This window comes from Hylaeus anthracinus, unplaced genomic scaffold, assembly GCF_026225885.1.
Source record: "Hylaeus anthracinus isolate JK02 unplaced genomic scaffold, UHH_iyHylAnth1.0_haploid 5, whole genome shotgun sequence".
NCBI classification, from domain to species: Eukaryota; Metazoa; Arthropoda; class Insecta; order Hymenoptera; family Colletidae; genus Hylaeus; species Hylaeus anthracinus.
The window spans coordinates 2679313-2699992 of record NW_026535322.1 but is presented as its reverse complement, the minus strand read 5'-3'; the positions used below and the strand labels follow the sequence as shown (position 1 = coordinate 2699992).

The 20680-nt window shown below is 40.7% G+C and overlaps 1 protein-coding gene and 1 long non-coding RNA gene across 4 annotated transcripts in view; one reads left to right on the top strand and one right to left on the bottom strand.

The window, feature by feature from the left end:
• Window positions 1–5139, top strand: part of LOC128895395 (insulin-like growth factor 2 mRNA-binding protein 2) — an 81279-nt gene extending 76140 nt beyond the window's left edge. For all 3 annotated transcript variants that reach the window (XM_054157945.1, XM_054157947.1, XM_054157948.1), the window contains one exon: window positions 235–5139. In XM_054157945.1, coding sequence (XP_054013920.1) covers window positions 235–456 — 222 coding nt within the window. In that variant the 3' untranslated portion in view covers window positions 457–5139. The remainder of the gene's footprint in view (window positions 1–234) is intronic.
• Window positions 1691–20601, bottom strand: LOC128895399 (uncharacterized). The gene is made up of 2 exons (XR_008461773.1): window positions 11288–20601; window positions 1691–11255 (listed from the first exon to the last, which is right to left on the bottom strand). It is a non-coding gene; the product is annotated as an uncharacterized LOC128895399 (long non-coding RNA).
• Window positions 20602–20680: the final 79 nt, after the last annotated feature.

Below are 20680 nucleotides of genomic sequence, written 5' to 3'. Positions count from 1 at the left end.
AGAAATAAGCATTTCAAAGAAAAGTCCGGGAATCGCATTACTCGTATCTATATAGCCTTTTCGATGAACGCACAAGGCGACTTTAATTTTAAATAATTTTCTTTTCGATCATCTTTACAATCCTTGGAACGACACTGGCCACCATGCGTGGATGACACAAAAGTCGAGGCGTTAACGACGGGAAATCGATGGACTCAATAAGATACATAAATTCTCATTTTCGTCTGTTCACAGTCGGCACAGAGAAGAATTCGCTCTATGGTCCTGCAGTCTGGTGCACCTGGAGCAGGTGCTGGCTCGCGCGCTGGTCGTGGTAGCAGCCAAGAAGGTGGTTCCCGTACCCGAAGAGACGGAAGCGCCACGTCTCAACAAGGTGGCACAACGACGCAACAGCATTCGGCTCAGCAGCAATCGAGCTCCTCGCCATCCAGCCAGCAACAACCACAAAATCAGTAACGTCACTGAAACTTACCTGACGCCGACCAACGCCTCACAGAATCCGTTTTATTCGCCGGGGTGGCCTCGTCGCTTTGACATTCTCTCGTCATGAGGCTACGTGCAACCTCCTTCTCGCGGGGCACGTATCCTTCAGAGATTCTCGCAGAGCGGCCGAGCGATGTGCAGGGAGAGGACGAAAGGCACACGCGAGCGCTTTCTATCGAGATTCGAGTAATCCATGCAATAGGAGCCGAGATATATATTCTTCAAAAAGATCATCCATTTGATTCGGTAACGGGTAAGAGAGAGGGGCTACGGTCGATGGCGTTACTTTATGTTGTTACTATTATTCCTTTTGTTTGCATTTTTTTTTTCTCCTTTTTAATTCGCGCAAGTACACCGAGACTGCCAAGCGCCACGTGTACTTGTCGCGATTTTTCGAGAACGCAGAGATATCGCGTAGCGTACCTTTTTATAGATGGGTTTTGCAGCGGGACATGTGAAAAATTATCATTGTTGACCGCATCGCCATCGATCGTGACCTAACGTCGCAACGAGTAACAACGCTCATAGTTCTACAAAGGCAATTAATAAGCGACGCGAGTACCGCATATGGAACCAGATGGAAGGTGCACACGTCATCTAACGAAAACGTGTCACGCGAGACGAGGTGAGAGAAAGAAAAAAAAAAAGTTCGGTACCTGTCCGTGTAGAGCAGAGACAACGCTAGAAAATTCCATTCTCTTTCGTGGCGACATACCCGTTCGCCAGACCGTACACATACATACACACATACACATACGCGCGCCCACACATGGTTTTCTCACCTCATCTACGCGAGTAGCGTAAACGTTTCGTTGCGAGTTCGGTCATTCAGGGGGGTTGAAACGACAGGTGAAAAACTCGAACGAATCGATTTCGCAGCGTTAACGAAACCACCTCGTCGATGAAACAGGATATATACTACGATGATAAGAAAAAAAAGCATACACAACCTTATTACCTCATTCATTACGGTTAAAGATTTAAATATGATAAAGAAAAGTGAAACGAGAGAAAGGATAAAAACCAACTAATCTACAAAAAAAAAAGAAAGAAGTCTACCTAATATTAAAGTTATAATAATATACAGAGAAGTTAAGTAACGATTACACATTACGTTATACATGTTACTACTACTACTACTACTGCTATTAACTACTACTCCTACTACTACTACTTACCTTCTGCTGCGTACTACAGAGAAAGGGGATTTTCTTTTTTTTTTCGTTTTTTTTTTTTTTTTTTTTAAAAAGGGAAAATGAAAGGAACTACTTACTCTAGGTACAGTCTTTTTATATCACACAGCACAGAGACAATTTAAACAAACGAAGATAGAGGAAAATACACACGCGCAAGCAAAATGAAATATAAACGAGACTTAATCGAAAGAATGTGAGCGAAAACGTGACACGTTCTACAGTTTAGACGTAAGCCAGGATATTTCTGACGCCTCTCGGCCCCCCGCGGTCCCGCTCTGAGCCCCTCTCGCGCCGTAATACCAAAGAAGCGATTATGAAGTTTTTTTCGTATTAGTGAAGTGACAAAATGCGTGACACGCTGCACTCGCCTCAAGTTCCTTGCAAGAGCCAACAGTGAGAGGGGTCAGAGGACGCACGCGTCTGCGGGGAAGAATCGACGAGTGGTTATCGACGTCGGACACACGCCCCGGAAGGAAGGAAACCGACGAAAGAACGTCATCGGGTCGCTTTGACGAAAAAAAGATAGTGATTGGATAGAGAGAAAGAGCGGAAGTGAGTAGAAGAGAAAGTGGAAGGGAATCGGACGTTCGAGGAATACAGAATAAGCATTCGAGACGGCCGCGCTGTTGTTTCGTGCTACGAGAAGGATGTTCGAGAGAGAATGAAAAAGCGACCGTTGGCACGCACGAGGAAGTTAGCGAACCGCTAGAGCGAAGAGAGTGGACAAGAGAGACGTATAGAAAGGGGGGAAGAAAAAGGAATGGAAATGGAAGCAAGGCCACAAAACTTTTTCAGGGATTTTTACTTTACCATGGATGTAATAGTGTGTGAGTGTGCGTGTGTTGAATAATACTATTAATTGATAAGTGATTAATTACTGATTAGGGCGTATATACGGCAAAGGGAAGCGCGAGATAGAGACAGATGATTTAGAGATTTAGGCTTAATCGAGGAAAGGAACACGGGAGTAATTAAGTATTGGGAGGGGAAGAGCGATACTTTGACGAGTATACGGTGTGTGTATCTCGTGACGATCGTGTGCCGCTCTTCGCCTCGTGGTGCGCGAGCATGCGTATCGCCAGCGAGTTCCTTTCAAATTATTGTATAAGATAATAGTTGCGAGAAATTGAGAACGTACCGACGACTTTCAGACAACCAAACCGTTTAGTCAAGTTAAGCATCTCAATGAGAAACAGCGAAGCGATGAACACAGACTGTTTCGTCGAATCGAGGAGCGATCGACCAGGTATGCTTCCATATTGGTACGCTTCCCCATACCTTTTATTACTTTGACCAAGCTGTCACGCAATTGAAAGTCGTTGGTACCGCCCAAGCCGCTTAGGGTAGTTAAATCCGCGCGTCCACGAATTCCAAAAACACTCGCAGCGATACCGCGGCTCCAGGCACGGCCAATCGATCACGATCATTCCCACGCGACGAGTATTCGAGGAATTGATCATTTAAAAAAAGAAAAGAAAACAAAAAAAACGCGGAAAACTCGTGACCGATTGCGCACGACTACGTAATTCTTTAAGTTCTGATCTAGGAAACCTACAAAGTACGAGGATACGGATAGTTCGCGCGTGCAACGTATGGGCAGGAAAGCGTTTTCAATCGTAAACGGAAAGATCGATCGCGTAAGAGATATTTAAGAGGAAAAAATGGAAACTAATGGCTCGGGACTAGAGTAGAGAGAAGGACTTTACACGATTATGGGACTTGGGGGAAGTCGATGAAACCAACCGGACAGGCGAGGTCCTGTTCGGTGATCTATCAATGCGACCAAAAAGAAGATAAAATTAACGGACTGACGAGACGCGCGATCGCCCGCCACGTTCTTTGCAAAATCGACTGCTTTGTTTCGAAGCAATTAGGCAAACGCGTGGAATTTAACGTTAACCCTCTATTGATGTTCACGATGTTTGATAGTCCTGCAGACTAGCACATTCGTTCACGATCATATAAATACCATCCGTGCAATAGAGGGTGGTACTTTCGTATTTACATTCTAACATTGGTCCATCGTCGACGATCCAATTGTGGTTAATTTCGCAAACGAACGTGGCGCGTCTTCGACGCTCAACTTAGAACGCTGAATCCCTTGTTTGGGGTTTTGCGTCCGACGCGCGCGACGATCGCTTCCGGTTCACGGAGGATCGTCGAGCGTCGGTTCAATTCACGGCATTCGGTATGCGTTTAGTACAAAAATACACGAGTTTAGAAAGCGGGTGGGAATGAATTAATCCAGTTTTGCGAGTGAACCGTGTAGAAACAGGAGGGAAAGATATATCGCGTGTTACAGTTTTTTGTTTATCGAGGAAGAATAGAGAGAGAGATAAAGGGAGAGATTGAAAAGCGAGAAACTTCCGAGAGTGCACGAATATCGTACCCGGTGACTGATATCGGGAAAGATACTCGGAGGTGAACAAAAAAGGCAGAGTTGCTTTTGCCTTGCTCGCGTTTTTTCGCTGCGCACTCGAGGAGTGCATGGAACGAAGTCATGATAAATGGGAAACGAAGGAAGTGCAAGCTAGCAAGAAACGTGGAGGGAAAGTGAAACACCAGATTCGAAGCAAAAAACGAAACAAAAGACGATTTTTAAAGAGAGAAATAGAGAGAGCGTGGAATGGAATAGACGAGAGAGAATAACGACGCGAGAGTATAAAAATGGGATGGGGAAAGATGAGAAAAGAAAATGAATCTAAGAGTATAAGTTTATTTTTGATACATTGTTGGGGAGATCTAAGTGAATCTTTCTTTTTCAATTTTTTTGTTAGATGTTTTTAATAACTTAATGAATTTTAACGATATTGAAAGCGTGGCGCGAGGATGCGAAGGCGAAAACAAGTTTTTTAATAGAGATAAGAGATAAAGAGAATCGCGAAGGAAGAAGCGGAGAAGCGAGAGCGAAGTGTTTTTCGTAAAAAAAAAAACAAAAAAAGATGAAACGAGGAAAGAGTAAATAATTTAAAGAGTAACGATTTAAAAAAAAAAAAATAATAATAATAAAAATAAAATAAAAAAAATGATGGGAAGTGGATGTGGTGGAAGAATTTAAAGAGGACGGCGCGCAGCTTTTTGCGCTGTGCGCGTCTGTCGCTCGCCAGGGGGGAATAAAGGAGATTTTAGTCGGATAAATTGTATAATATATTTAATATATTTGGAGGAAAACGGGGGCGCCCGGGTCCGCTCGGCGCGGACGTCACTGCGACGGCTGGCGACAGGACGATCGGGCTCGCAGTTTTATGCGACGCGATTTTTCGTCGATGTCGCCGCCTGGGAAAGCCTTCCTCGCCCGCAGGCCCTCGCTTCCGTGTTTATTTATCGAGCGTAAATATTTAATGAAAAAAAAAAAAAAAAGTAATAACGAAAGGATGAATAACATTCGTAGAAACGAAGAAAACGATGAAAGTGCCAAGGAACAAAAACAGTATGCATACGTAGAAAAGAATTCAGCAAACAAATCAGTTAATCGTAGAAGCAAAACCCATAGAACAACAAAAGGAACACCGCACTGCACAACACCCACAGAAAGATCAAGATCGCGCGGAGAAACATCTATATATCACCGCTACAACAACAACAGCAAAAGAACATTCGCCTTCACCGCTACGAGATAAATCATTTACGCTACTTCGAGAATATCACTCGACGCTCCTTTTTCCTGAAACGATGCGCGCAACCGCGTTCGAACAAATTGTTTTTTTCGGCCGAAACAAGTCCAGAAGAAAAAAAAAAAACAACAGACAAACGCCCAGAGGGAACGAAGGAATTACGGAAAACAGAGACGCACGTCGCGAGTACGAAATACAGTCGCTCTTTCCACAGAATTTCGTTGTGGGAGACATCCATCCAACAGCGAAAATCATCGCCACCCCTCCCCCCTTTTCGGAATATCTCTTTATATTTGTCTAAAGAAGGAAAAAAAAAAACAACGTAAAAAATCTAAAAAAAAAAAAAAATGCACGGAGGTAATTAAAAAGTTCGCGATCCGTAATCTGCCCCGCACCGTGAATCTTTTCACACCTTTCGCTCGTTCATCGATCTTTGATTCATTTTTTTCGTTGCGCCAATTCTTGGAACGAAATTTCAACGATAAGAAGATAAGAAGCGGAAGAAAAATGAAATCCGGAGTCTCAGTAGTACAGGAAGAAAGAAAAGGAAGACACCCCCCAAGACTTCAAGGCTCGCTCACAGTCAGTTCTTGCGCTCCATCGCCGATGAAGATTAAATGGAAACGAGGAACAAAAATATACGTTCAGTCAGCGAAAGCTAAACGCAACAGAAAAGAAGACAAAAAAAAAAAAAAGGCGGAAACAAACGGAAACGTAGAAAAAAGGCAACGTTTACAACCCTGTCAGAACGCAAACGTGGAAAAGAAAAGGAAAACGAGGCAAGAACTACCTTTTTTGGCTAATTCCTCGGCACCAGCACTTCTAAACGCCGAGAATGGAGAGAATGGAAAAAGATTGAAGAGATTTCGGAGGAGACTGTGGCAAGCTCGCTCGCACGCACGGGAGAATGTACAAATCAAACAAGGTAACAAAAAAATGAAAAAATGAAAAGATTAAATAGAAATTATTAATATAATAACGATTAACTTAAATGAAAGAGATGAAGATTTTTAACGTTATAAATTATTATGCGCGCGAATTAAGACGGTGAGGAGTAACTTAATCTACTTGGATAAGGAATACCAACAAAAAACGAATGTACAAAATCGATTTATCGCTAAATCTAAATGTTAGTATTCTAGAATATTTTACCGTGAGAGAAGTAAAGAAAAAAAAAAAAAATAAGATCGTGCTTATCGATTAGAATTGAGGAAAATTAAAGTAAGCTCGGCGCTTAAGTTTTAAGATTATGCATGTATCCCGCGGAACGAGGAGAGAGAGTGAGAGAGTGACCACAAAAAAAAAATGATAAGATCGTATCGAGCATCGGATTTCAAAAGAGGAACCAAAACGTTGAAAAAGAAAAAAAAAAGAAAAAGACACCGTCGACAAAGGGAACGAAAACCAATCTTTCTTATCGAAGCAACGAAAAGCGTGCAAGCCTCGACGAAAGGAACAAAAAAAAAAGGCTTCTTTTTCTACGAACGTCCAATATCGTCGACGTATCTCCCGACGACTGTTAAGCTCTATCGACCTTTTTTATCACGTTCTTACCAACCGTTTATATAAGATAGCGAGATCTTTTGTACGTTTTTTACGGTAAGATATTTCATAACGCTCTTCTCGCCAAAGAAGAAGAAACGATGATCCCCTTCCGATGAGGTTGAAATTTTCGCGCACCGAGACAACAGCAACGACAGCAACCAAAACTCACGCGGAGAGACCGTTGCGGTGGACGAGAGGACGAGATCCCAGTGCCACGTGTCGCGGTAAGAAAGAAGAGCGCGCAGGATGCAACACAAAACCACAAAAGAAATCGCCGAAATTCAAGTGGAACAATCCACGCGTCTAACGCGTAACAGCTACGCGATTCGCGGCAAAACTTTCGATGGAAAACCAAAAAAAAAATTATAAACCTCCCCCCAAAAAAAAATGAGAAAAAAAAAGAAATAATGGCAAAAGGAGAAAGTAAAAGGGAAAACGACTCCAAGACGAGAAAGACACAGATCCAAGCGTCCGCCTCACGACGAGGCGGTCCTAGACAAAACGAAAAAAAATCTTCCATTTCCGCAACACGATCGCAGATGATCCGGTCAGAGACATCTCTCTTACAGTTCGATCAGCCACGGTTAGGATCAGCATATCCGCTCGACGCGAACGTTGGCGAAGATAGCAAACGATTAATTGAAACGATAAAAGAAAAAAAAATGAAGAAAAACGCTCACGCACACACACACATGCGCGTATATACACTCTCAGAGGACAGACGAGAACGAAAAAATAAAGTTTCGCACACACACGCACACAATTTCCGACGAGAAACTTGGAAAAATTGTAGGAGTCCCCCTCCGCACGTGGAGATTCCCAAAAGTAATTCTCAGTTTTGCTTTTCGAATGCTTTACCGTCGTCGAACGTCTACACAGCAAAAAACATCGCCGTCTTGTATCGTCGCTCGAGTAGACAGGGCAGCGCAACAAGAAATCCTGTTTGCGGGCACAGTCGAACAATGGAGAAAGAAAAATTCGTTGCATATGTAAAAATACAAACGCGCACATCGATACACGCAGAACAGATACACATCGTCGTTCAACGACGAGGAAATAAAATATCAGAAAGGGGTGTGTTCACCGCACCGACGTCAGCTGATAACACATTAAAACGGAAATCACATGAATCACGCTGAAGGGATCGACGCCGACGCGATCGGTTCGTTTCGTTATCGATCTACACGATCCTCTACACTGTAAGCATATATATAAATATAAATATATATATATATATATACATTCGCGGACGATTTCGTGGATCGTCACGCGTGAAACTTAACAATAGCAAACGATGCGAATATACGAAGCGACCTCGGGGTACGAGGATCAAGAATTGTTGATCGCTCCGCCCCCTCCCCGTCGTCGCGACCACACAGCAGGTTAACAGCACTTCTTTTTCTTTATTAATATTTAATAGTGATAAATGAATAGTAAATAGTGGTAAGGGATAATAATTATCGGAGACGACTTCAACATTAATCGTTGGCGCTTCGGAGCAACCCCGAGGCGACGATTATTATTTTTGTCGTTCGCGGAGAAGACAAGAGGATCGCGCGCGTATTTAGAGCAGGAAACAAGAAAGAGAGAGTGAGTAGGGGAACAGACACCGACAAACGAATGGTGGTAGATTATTTTGGGCTTTAGTATTAGTATTTCGAGATAGATAATGCATCGCGATCAGACCGCCCGGCGAGGGGGAGACTGATACAGGTCTACGCGTTTCGTTTCAGAGAGATTACTCGGATTTTCCGTTTTGGGAACAGTCATCGGGTAGAGTCGACTGGCATCGACCAACACCTCGGAGACCATCGTTCGTTGGAAGGTGCGACAAACGTCTCGCGGAAACGAAACGCGCCCGGATACGGGAGGTGTCGACTGGTCCTCGAACAGGGATGATCTAAATTCTTGTTTCTCCAACGACAGATTAATTCATTAAATAACAAAATTTATCTGGATACACCGATACCAAATATCGTAAAATTATCGAGTCCTAAAGTTGATATAAATCTCACGTTCCATTAATAGTCCGAAGAAGTTAATTAAATTCAATCGAATTCTCTCGGGTGCAGCACTGTGATCAGTCGACGTCTCGCGTGATCGTGATCACGGGGCTGAAAGTTCGTATTCTGGATCCGAGGGAAACGGTTCTGAACCGAGTACGCGGCGGTAAACGAGGGCCTTATTGTATACAGTTGGGCATTGTTAATGTGACAGGTTCAAGTGATATCGCTAAACAGATAATATATCGGATAAGCTTAGGGCGTGGCGCTTCAGTGGACGATAATGGTTCGCGAAAGGGTGAGAAAGCGTGTGAATGTGCGACTACAGAGCGAATGCCGAGAGAATGGGACGATGAAAGATGGAAGACGGAATGAAACATAATCTAATCGTAAGGTGATCTAAACGGAGTTAGGAAGCTAGAGTGAGAGACAGATTAAGAGAAAACAAAACGAGAGAGAAACGAGAGTAAGAGTTGGTGACGCGTTTTGACGAAGTCTTAATATATTATCTATTATTATCCTATTGTTGCCAATAATGGGCATTATGAGAAAACCGCGCGGGTATGTAACTTATTCTCTACACTGCATTTACACTCCCCGAAAAACCCCAACCCCCCTCCCCTCCCCCAGAAGACCTTGTATACATATAGTAAACACATATATACACTATACACTTGTTGTACATAGATATATATTATATGTAAAGCTTAAACTTATTAACGGAACAGATTATAGTCGATGTGCACCGGATTATAGATGACGCAAAAAAAAAAAAAAAGAAGGAAAAAACCCGTGAAAAATAGAACCGTTCGTCGCGTATGCGTGATTAGAGCGAATGAAGTGTTTCTTGTTTAGGTGCGCGAGCGTCGTTATATATATATATATATATGCTGCAGTTTTTCTTTTCTTTTCTTTTTTGTTTTTGTTTTCTCCGTTTTAAATATAGAAGATAAAAGATTTCGACGATCGATATCGCCGCGCCGTCGTCGTGCTCGTCTCGTATTTTGCTACGTTTATACATAGAACCGATAGCTGTGTCGTTCAATCATCGACGATCCCACGGATCGATGAAATCCTCGATCAAACGGCAACAAATCGTTCTCACACTGCCAGCGAGACGAGACGCGAACGGTCGCGCGAGTTAAAGATGAAAGAGGAAGAGACGATAAAGATGAAAAGAGGGACAAAAAAAACGAAAGGAAAAGAGGAAGTCGAGTGTCGTTGGTGTTCAGAGAGCTTCGGTGTGCTGTCATATCGGTGCTCTCACCTGTGTTGAGAAACCCAGTCGCGAGTTGGGACACGAGATATGAGTAATACTAAAACCCAAAATAGCCGTTTCCGGGAGTTCGGCCAATCGAGATGGAATGTCTACACACACTAGACGGGTGGGAAAAAACGAGGCACACGTTCAACCTGGGAAACATGTTACAGGATGAACGGTGGTACAGTGGAAAAGGAAGTTTCTTTTCGGTTCGTTCGTTACCCCCGATACAAGTTGCGCGGAACAAGTTCGCGCCTTATCAGAGATGGGCATCACGGACAAAATTTCTCGATAACGAATCAAGGATAAACGAAACTTTATCCTTCGTTCGTTCGACGACGATTGCAATCTGAGCTCTACAATTACGAATGAAAATGTATAAAAATATTGTACTATACTGTTCCAGTTGAAGTTTGCCCATCTCTGGTTTCCACTCGGATAAGCGATGGATAACGCGAGCAGAAAAGAAAAAAACACGTGAAAAACATACCAAAAACAAAAAAAAAGAAAAAAGAAAAAAGAAAGAGGAGATTCGTATATGCATAGTTGCTCGCGTTTCCCTTGCTATCCCTGGGAGACGGGCTGATTTAAAAGCCACGGAGTCATTGTGCGTCGTTTTAGGGTATAAGTATTGTTCGCTGATCCTGTGAGAAGCTCGGTTTTAAATCTTTTTATTTGGTTGTCCTTTATCGCCCGTTGATTCGTTAGTTTCGCGTTCCTTTGTTGGCGCGGTAATTTTATCTATTTCTTTTTTTTTTTATTTTTACAATTTAATTATACAGATGTTTATACGCGTTCTTCGTTTTCCTGTTCGATTTACACGTTTTGTTTCGCAACGACATATCCACGTTCGTGAATGTCGTTCTGTTAACCCATGTATACCCGCACACGCACGTACACCACTTTTGTTACACACGCAGGACACAGATACATATCCTACGCACGCACACAGGACACCAAGAGGCACCCAGCCACCCAGAGAACAAGATCGTTGGAACGAAAAGTACATTCGAAAAATCACGGGAAACTGGTAGCGTACGGTCAGGTCAAAAGCTCGACTTGAGCATGCACGATGTACATCCTGGCGACGCAAGACAACTTTGAACAGCTTGCCGATCGCGGGACCACGTTAGCCACGCAACTTGCGAAGATACTATCGCTCTTAGATCGCTCGACAACTTGCACGATTCTAATTTATTATCCTTTGCTCGCCAGGACTCGTTCTCGACCAAAGAACGATAGGTCCACCTTGACAGCCAGATGAGAACCTTTCGTAACGAACGTGAGTAGGCAAAAAATTGTGCTTTTCTCGGGACCGAGTATTGGAAACGTCAAGAAACGTGCTTGTACGAACGGGTAACGCGATGGAACCGAGAAGGTAGACGGATCTTGCTTATGGAAACGGAGAGATTATCGACAATCGTCATCGTCATCATCAGTTCGACAGCGAAGAGTGGACAGCTATTCGTTTTTATATTGTGTATTCTATACGTTAGAGCATAGAGAGTAACAACGGGATTAATTAAAGAAGAAAAAGAAGTCGGTGCCACTTCTAACCCCCAAAACAATCGTTATACATGTACACGCACCAAGCGCAAGAGATAGAGAAAAATATATCTACGCAGCCCGCAACACACACACGCATGCCATATATATATGTAAAAATATATAAATATACGTACATTATTATACGCACGCCGAGGATGGTATGGGATTAATCACGAAAGCGTAGACCGAGGATGATAGGAGAAATAACGTGTGTGACGTTTAACGAAGGACGAGTGAAGAGAAGAAGTGAACAGGCGGGAAGAAAGAAAGAAACGGACATCCATATTATGTACGATGGTTGCACGCATAACGGACTTAATAAAATAATTAAAATAATCACGCAACGGAAACAATGAAAAATAAAATAGAACGGCACACGACGCCGTTTGCGCGAAACCAGGTCGCTGCAAAGAAAAAGAAAAACAAGTAAGTGGAAAAAAAAAAGATACGATAAATATTCGAGCAGACGAATCGAGGGAAGGACTACGAATTAATAAAATGCAAAACATGAAATATATATACATATATATGTCGATCATAAAGCAAGAAAACAAGCGACACAAGATGTTACTTCTTGGATGATAACACACGTGCTTGAAATGGAAAACACTAATTTTCTTGAATAAATAATAAATATAGAGGTTGCGCATTGCCGACGGAGACAACCTCCGCGCTTGCATTTGCTTCGCACTCGCTACGTTGGGTATAATAATTTTTTTTTTTTTGTTTTAATTTTTGCGCTACCGCGGGGCTCGCCACCCTTCGTCACTCCGACCGTCTCGATTTGTATTTCCGGTTCGATCATTGACTAAGAGAGACAAAGAGGGTGTTGATAAAAATCGAGGAGAAAAGTAATGGAAACTGACGCGTTACAAAAAAAAAAAAAAAAAAAAGAAGGAATCAGTTTCGCGAAATTTGCGCACGGTTTTCGATGGACGAGGCGTGACGAAGGCCAGCCCCCCATGATTACGATAATTTCACCGTAATTAATTCATTTTTTGTCTACTTTAGTTTATTTTAATTGCTACTATTCTACTATAAAAAAAAAAAACTTCTACTATATAATCGCTTACCACTATCAAATACTTTACTACTATTACTACTATATGATTACTACTACACTACTACTATTACTATCTATTACTACTACTACCGCTATGTATTTTTGTGTCTTCGATGATTTGATGATTTTTTTTTTTTTTTTGCTATATTCGTGAATTCCGTATGAGATGCATACACGACAAAATACAAAAAAAAAAACTCGTTCTTTTTTCTTGGTCCGAGGAACTCGTACTTTCGAGATGATAGCTACCAGAAGTAAAGATTTCATACCTAAATTTTTCTTTTCTTTTTTGCCATCGTTCGATACACTTAACGCGATATATTGTCAATACCTCCGGTGTGTTTTCTTTTTTGGTTTTTATTTATTTTTTTTTGTTTGCTTTCTGGAATTTGGAAATTGGGGAAGGATACATGTTTACTCGAGCGGAAACGTGAAACGATCGCTGGTAACTATCGATATTTTTGGCGAACGGACGAGAAACAAAAAGAGGAAACGGTTTAATAAGATATGGCGTATACTAATAATAATAATAATAATAATAATAATAATAATAATAATAATAATAATAATCTTGATAGTAATAATAACGATAATTCTAATTGTATTATAAAATTGCTAATCGCGAGTATGAAATCGACACAGTGGTAGGATAACCGAGTTTCTGAATTGCATGCGAAGGCACTAGAAAAAGAAAAAAAAAATAACGGGAGGTCGACGTAGATCGAGGGGGGAGGGGAGAAAAGAAATTTCAGAAATAGAAAAATGTTGCGAGTTTTCTATCGAACGATTTATTTTTTTTTTTTTTTTTTTTTTTTTTTTTTAAGCAATCGCTCTTTCCGCGTTAAACTCCGACAGAAAAATTTGTTGCGTCGTCGCGTTTCAGTTCTTTTCCTCGGGATTTCGGTTGTTGTTCTATGTTTTATCATTATTATTCGGCACATATTATCTTTTTAACTCCATCTTTTCCCCGGGTAATTTCTTTGTTTTCTTTTACTATATTATGGCTTTGGTAGAATCGATAAATTCTATATTATCGTGTATTTATTTTTTTTTTTGTTTTTAATCGGTCGAATTGCTAACCTTTTCAAACTTCACCCTCTCACACGAACATACACACATACACGCGCACGTACATAACACACACGCGTACACATACGGCGCATAAAATGCTTTTCGATCGAGAAGGGAGAGAAGAAAAATCTATGGTGTTTTTAGTGGATAATATTTAAAGTTTAAACTACATACTATATGGATAATCATTAAGTACACAAAGCATAGAGGTTAAAGTACATAGGCATGTAAGGCAGGAAAAATAATTATTTAGCGGGCCGCTTCCCTCCAGACGCCAAATTTCTGCTCGTTGGAGTTCTCCACTCGGCCCAGGAAAGGGAGAAAACGCACGCACACATTTTCTCGAGGTTTTTCGGCAATTTCGACGAAAGGATCGTATCAATGAAGAAAATGAAAGAAATTCAAAATTTTCAACGTTTCGAGATGGTGGAGGAAATGAAAAGAAATGGAAGAAAACTTTCTCGTTTCTCTCCTGGAGGGAGAGCACCCGCTAAACGCGTTTGGTTTTAAAATTAGTAGATGAACGTGAGGAATTGGCCTGTATCATTTGGAAACGAAAGAAAAGACCGAAAGAAGAAACCGATCGATCAACGAGAATCGGAGAACATACGAAGAGAATAACGGATCAGAGAACGAAAGAGAATAATGATGAAAGCGTGACGGGAAAGGGAGAATAGAAGTGACATGAAAGGAAGAAATAGAGCCGTGCGTGTAAACGGAAAATAAGACGAAATGGAAGCTGTGATGTTACATTTTTTTTTTTCTTGGTTCACGTGCACACATCATAGATCGACACGCGCGAACGCGCATCTTTTCCGAGCGAGAAATCCGTCAGCACACCGCCAACACAGCAATTGCATATGATGCACACGCGTATACGAATGTATAAATATATATATGAACATAACATACACAGGACGAATACGTATAAATAGAAAGAACAGGTCGCAGGAAGAAGAAAAAACGAGAGGTAACGATAACCGGAAATAGATACGTAAGGAATACGCGGAAGGAAGGAAAAATGATGTAGAGAAAGTGGACCGATTCTCTCCGCCTGTAATAAGCCGTTTAAGAGTTTATTAAACGAACCAGATTTACCATAGAAAGCTATATCATATAAATATAAATATAAATATATATATATATAAATAAATATATATATATATAGATATTATTTATATATCTCTACACCGTAATACGTCATATATATTTTGTCAATTTTTTCTTTGTTTTTAAGCTATAAAATAGTATCGCAGAGGAAAAAAGAGATACAAATAGATAGAGCGAGAAAAAGGGAGAATTAGTTAGAACAGTGACACGTGAATGATGGAAGAGGAGATTAACGCATAAGGATGCGAAGAGTAACGATGTGTAGAGAGAAAGAAAGACGTAACAATACGGAAACCGAATGGCATTTATAGGTACCTATTATTAAATAACGTATAGTAAGATTTTAACAATGTTCGCAGAGTGTCCAACAAGAGTCTTTCTTCGATCTTTTTCTCCGACAATTTTGTTTTTTTTTTTTTTTTTTAATTTTTTTTTTACGAATAATGAACGTCGCTGTTGAACGATATACGCAGTACATTTTTACATGATCGACGCGCGCCGTCGACGAGACGGTTAGCGCGTCGACGTATCGATACAAATCATTAAGTGCAATAGTTGTTACAATAGACACCAACACGGGAATTTTTAAGGGCGTCGTCGCCCCGCCCCCCACACAATACTACCTCGCAAATTTCAGAGCTACAAGCAGATAACACACCGTACCTTAATTACATGCATATTAACAATAATTAACGCAGAAAAAAAGTAGTCTTATCCAGTGACAGGAAGATTGGAACAATAATTAAGCGATGATGAGAGGATACAGGGAACGTATCAGAGAGGGATCAATAGACGATATGCCACGTTTCGGTTGCCGGAATAACTTTTTGTATTGTTGTTTTTTTTCTTCTAAAATAATTCTTCCCAAATCACGTTGCAAAATAATATTCGAACGCGCACGGAATTTCTGTTCGATCGTGATAAGGCGCGGATAATGGAAGCAAACCAGCTAACCCATCGCGTCGATCGTTTTCTTTTTCCTGTTGGATCTCTTTCGTTGACAGCTTCGAACAATTGCGCTGTTATCGATCAATCGATGCGCAGCGTTCACGGTTTCTTTTCGTTCGAACCGTTTTCCAAGTTTCTTTCGGCTCGTTTCGACGACGAGACGTGGATGAGTTTGGGAAGCAACAAATAGAGGGACGGTTTGCTGGTTAAAAAGAGAGAGATTGAGAGAAACGTACAGCAACCGTAAGGAAACATCGCGACAGTTTAATCGAGCAGAAGAGCCCCCCCAGAAAATCCCGCCCCCAAACCCCCTCCCCTTTCATACACAATAGGAAATAGTTAAACGTGAAATAGTGATGATAAAACAATTATGAAATAGAATTATTGTGTTTGCGAGCTCTGTCGAGGGCTGAGAGTCCATATTCGGCGTCGAGGCTCGACCAAAACGGAGCTGCAATTTATTTTTCGCGTATTCGCTGGTCGCCCGTCGACGCGAATGAGGCTCTCCCTTCTGGATGTATATAGTGTGAAGTTGTTGGAATTTCTCATTTCTCGGGGACTCGATTCCTCTTGCGCGTTTTCCGTGACCATGTCTGCGTTCCCCACAGCGTCTTCGAAGATCTGGTCGGACACGAAGCTCGACGAACGAGGAAATACTATGTCAATTTCAGGATACAGAAATGGGCGAAAGTATGTTCGAAGCTTTTCACACAACGCTCGAAAGTTACCTTATCCGTGACTCGAATGAAAATTGGAATACGTTAGCTATCGTTTGGATTCAAGTTTGCCCATCTCTGTAAATTGGAATCACCGTTTTCGATTGTCATCTTTGCCAGCGTCGAATGTAATAGTATGTGTTCGCCATTTCCTCAAATTGTAAACGCGTCACTGCCAGATCCTCACGTATCACCGTAACAACAATAAACGCGGCTCGTGTCACCAGTCTTCGTGCAGACGCGCGAACATTCGTGAATGTGATGCGCACAGGTCTCCTTTCCAGGACTTCTTTTCGGTACAATTTCTACGATATGAGAAAGGATATAATATAAATCATTCGACTGCGATCTTGGAAGAGCTAAGGTAACAAGTAGGAGCAATAATCGTTTGTTTCTTTTTCGAATCGTAGAAATTGACCCGAAGAGGAAACTTTTTGATGACTGGTAAAACTGGTCGTCGATCAGAGATATAAATGTATTTTATTTCTGCGCGAGAACCACGGACGAATATTTTTTTTCGCTGAGAATCTAAACGGGGTCGTGGAGATCGGCGGAAAATATCTGTCACCTAGGGGAAACTGTCCATGAGAAGTGAGAAACGACAGCCGTCAGAGCCGACAACCTGTTATATTTCGTCGCGTCGAATCGCTCGAGAGCGTCTCGAGTGTGGAGAATATAAAGAAAACTATAAATATAAAAACGAACGAGAACGAGCGCGAGAGAAGTTATACAAAGTCCCCGAAAAGCTGGGATTCCTCGCGATGGTTCGTTCCGCGGAGCTACGCTCGCGACGCGTCTCGGGCTCGGTAGACGACGATTTGTTATTATGCCGAAATCTGTTAGTTTTTTGTCCTACATATTTAGCGTTAAAATAGAATGGGAATAGTAGAAATGCCGTTGTGTTGCTTTTTGTCTCTTTTTTTTTTTCTTTTTTTATTTTGAAACGAAGAAGAAAATGTAAAAGTAATAATGACCGACGATTTCATCATCATCATCCGACATGTATACACCATGACTTGACATCATGACGCAGGAAGAATGGTTTTCAAGGATAACAAAAGAAACGTTGAAATATAAGAAAATAAACGGATACGTTAAAAGGGAAAATAATTCGACTCGCGCTCGAGAACGAAAAAAGCAAAAAGATACAGGAAAATTCGGGCGAGACGCCGCGCCGATTACGTGCGGCGCGTCTTTTATTTTTGAATTCTTTGTAACGCTCACGCGCCCGTCCAGCGTCGCTTTCCTTTTCGGGTGATAACGCGCGCGAACACTCCTTTTTGTTCGCGCATTCAAAATTGTTGTTATGGAAAAGAGAAAAGATAAGCGTGAAATTTGTGGAAAATCTAGACGAGAGTCAACTTTTGGATCTGCCTACTTTCGAGCGAAAAGAGAAAACGAAATTTCGATATCCGCTTCCTTCCCTTCGTCCCTCAGCAAAATTTGTCGCTTTTGATTACTATTAAATACTACTACTACTACTATTACTACTACTACTATTACTACTACTACGACTACTATTATTACTCTTATTATAATAATTATTACGATTAAGGAAAAACACACAAGGGGAACGAAGAGCGAGAAATCGACGCGAAGCGCGCGCGTGAGCGAGGATGCACCACAGTGATCCATCAGACGAGCAACACGCTCGACGTAAAACAATTCCTCACATGATAATTAAACGTGAAAAAAAAGTAATAATAATAAAACGTAAATAAATAAAAGTAATATTATAGATGAGAGAGAGAGAGAGAGCGAGCGAGAGAGAGAGAGAGTGTGTGTGTGTGCGTGTGTGTGTGTGTGAGAGAGAGAGAGAGAGAGAGAGAGAATGCGTGGAATGGAGTAATGGTGAAAACGAGAAAACAAAACGAACGATTTAAAAACGCAGCGAGAGACAGATTTTAAAAGGAAAAATAAGTAAAATAATCGGACACAAATTTTTATTAACTGTGTAAACTCTAATAAAAGTCTATTTGAATGTAAGCGCGTTAAACAGATAAAAAAGAAAAGATGAAAGAAGAAGCTATTAAGGAGAACAGTATATGAATATTATTATTAAAACGAGTGAATTAAATACAAAACGTCAAAAAAAAAAAAAACTAAAGTGAACGATACCGTAAGCAAGCAAAAAAAAAAAGAAAATGAATAACACTTTTCACGAGTAGATTTCAAGGAGACAAAGAGGACTTTTTCTTGATTCGTTTTTTTTTCTTTTGATTCATTATTAAGTTTGTTCGTAAGGTGTACTATGCGTTTAGATGCTAAACAGTCAAAGAAAAATGAAGTACGAGGAATCGAAAATCGATAGGTTTCCCGAGCTGAAAGGGGAAAAACACCCAGCTAGGACGTTTCACCGCGAGTCAGGAAACAAGAGAACAAAAAAGCAAGGAGATGGAAAAAAAGAGCGAAGAGTAGCCAGTGCAAAGATCGTGTTTTTATTTTTAATTTTTCTTTCGGTAAACTCGTCGATCAATGGTAAACGGAAACGGAAAAGACAGAAACGACGATCGTCTGCATTTTTGATTTCCTTTTCTTTTTCGTTACGTTTCGTAAATTTCCATCTCGAGGAACGGTTCCTACGGTCCGAGAACAAGAATTTCCGTGGAAAAGAAACAGAACGAGAGACCTGAGAACATTCCCATCTTTCTTATTTTTTTTTTTTTTTCAATTCCTATTTCCGTATCATTCTTCATCCTTGCACACATACACACGCACACGACGCGCGCCCACACGACACCTGGTTCTCCTAATTTTCGTTCGAACGAACCACGAACAAAATTTTCACAAAGTCATTTCCACGTATTATTTGTTTCCAAGCTACACCACCGATACTTTGTATACACCTTCCATTTAGAATTTCTTGTTTGTTCTTCCCTCATTTCCGACCATTATACATCCCCGCAAACTCTGCCATCAAACCTGCTATTTCTCTGTCTTTCTCTTGGCCCCTCCTACCCTCATCTCCCTCATACGAACGAAAATACAAAAGCAGACTTCGCGGAAAAAGCAGTAAAACACGGATTTTAAAGAAAAAAAAAAAGAAATGTAAAATTTGCACTCAAAGCTATTTTTTTCCCCCTCCGCGAAACGCCGTGTGACACAGTGGAAGTGTGACAGGCCTCTTTTTATAATTATTCCGAGCAGTGAACAAAGCAGAACAGTTGTATTTCTTTCGGGTCCTGAACGTTTACATGCACATACACACATCCACGCAGAACACACAGAAGATAAGGAAAAATAATAAGAAATCAATTTATAATGAATTTACGTGTAACATTCAATTGAGGATTGTATGTAATTGTATATATATGAGTACAATGCAGTCCATGAGTTAAGATACATTCTCCTTTTTCTACCATGAAAAAAATAAATTATTCTAGTTAATAAAAAAAAAAAAAAATTTGGTGTGCGTTAAGGTCTTTTTTCTTTCATTTCACTCCAATCGATCCCCAGTTCCCATAATTAAGGTAATTATTTTAGAGAGAAAACAAAGTTACATGTCTTTCGATTTCCTAGTGTGTCAATTTGACTCGGGTACTAACATTATATTCAGGTCTAATTGAGATTACTCGACTATATGGTATTGAAATGTATTTTGGTTACTCTAACATAATTCTTTTAATGTTATATTATATCTAATTTAATAAGATACCTTGCGAACGCCCGAATTGCGTAACAAATAAGTATGAGCGCACGTTAGAAAATATTATACATAATTTTTAGCACCACGTAGAATCTTCAAACGAGACTCCCAAGTTTAAATTATTTAATTTCAATCCATTTAAGATAGCTTAAGTAAAATGAATCGCGTTATTGGAGTAAGGAAGTTAATTGAAAACATTGCTTAAAACGGTAAGTATTAATTCGATTAAATCCACCAGCTATTAAAGACATAATTCTTCTAAAGTTTAATAAGTTCGCTTTAAACTAGACATCTAATGCAGATAGGTACATATACATACCATCTCAAGATGATTAGTCACGTAGAAATATGCAAATATGTTGAGCCAAGAGATAAGAATTTACGTATACAAAATCAAATTACCCCTGAAAAGGTGTCATGCGACGCTATAACCATCTAGCGGCCAGGTCTGTACTAATTCGCCTGTAGGTATGCAA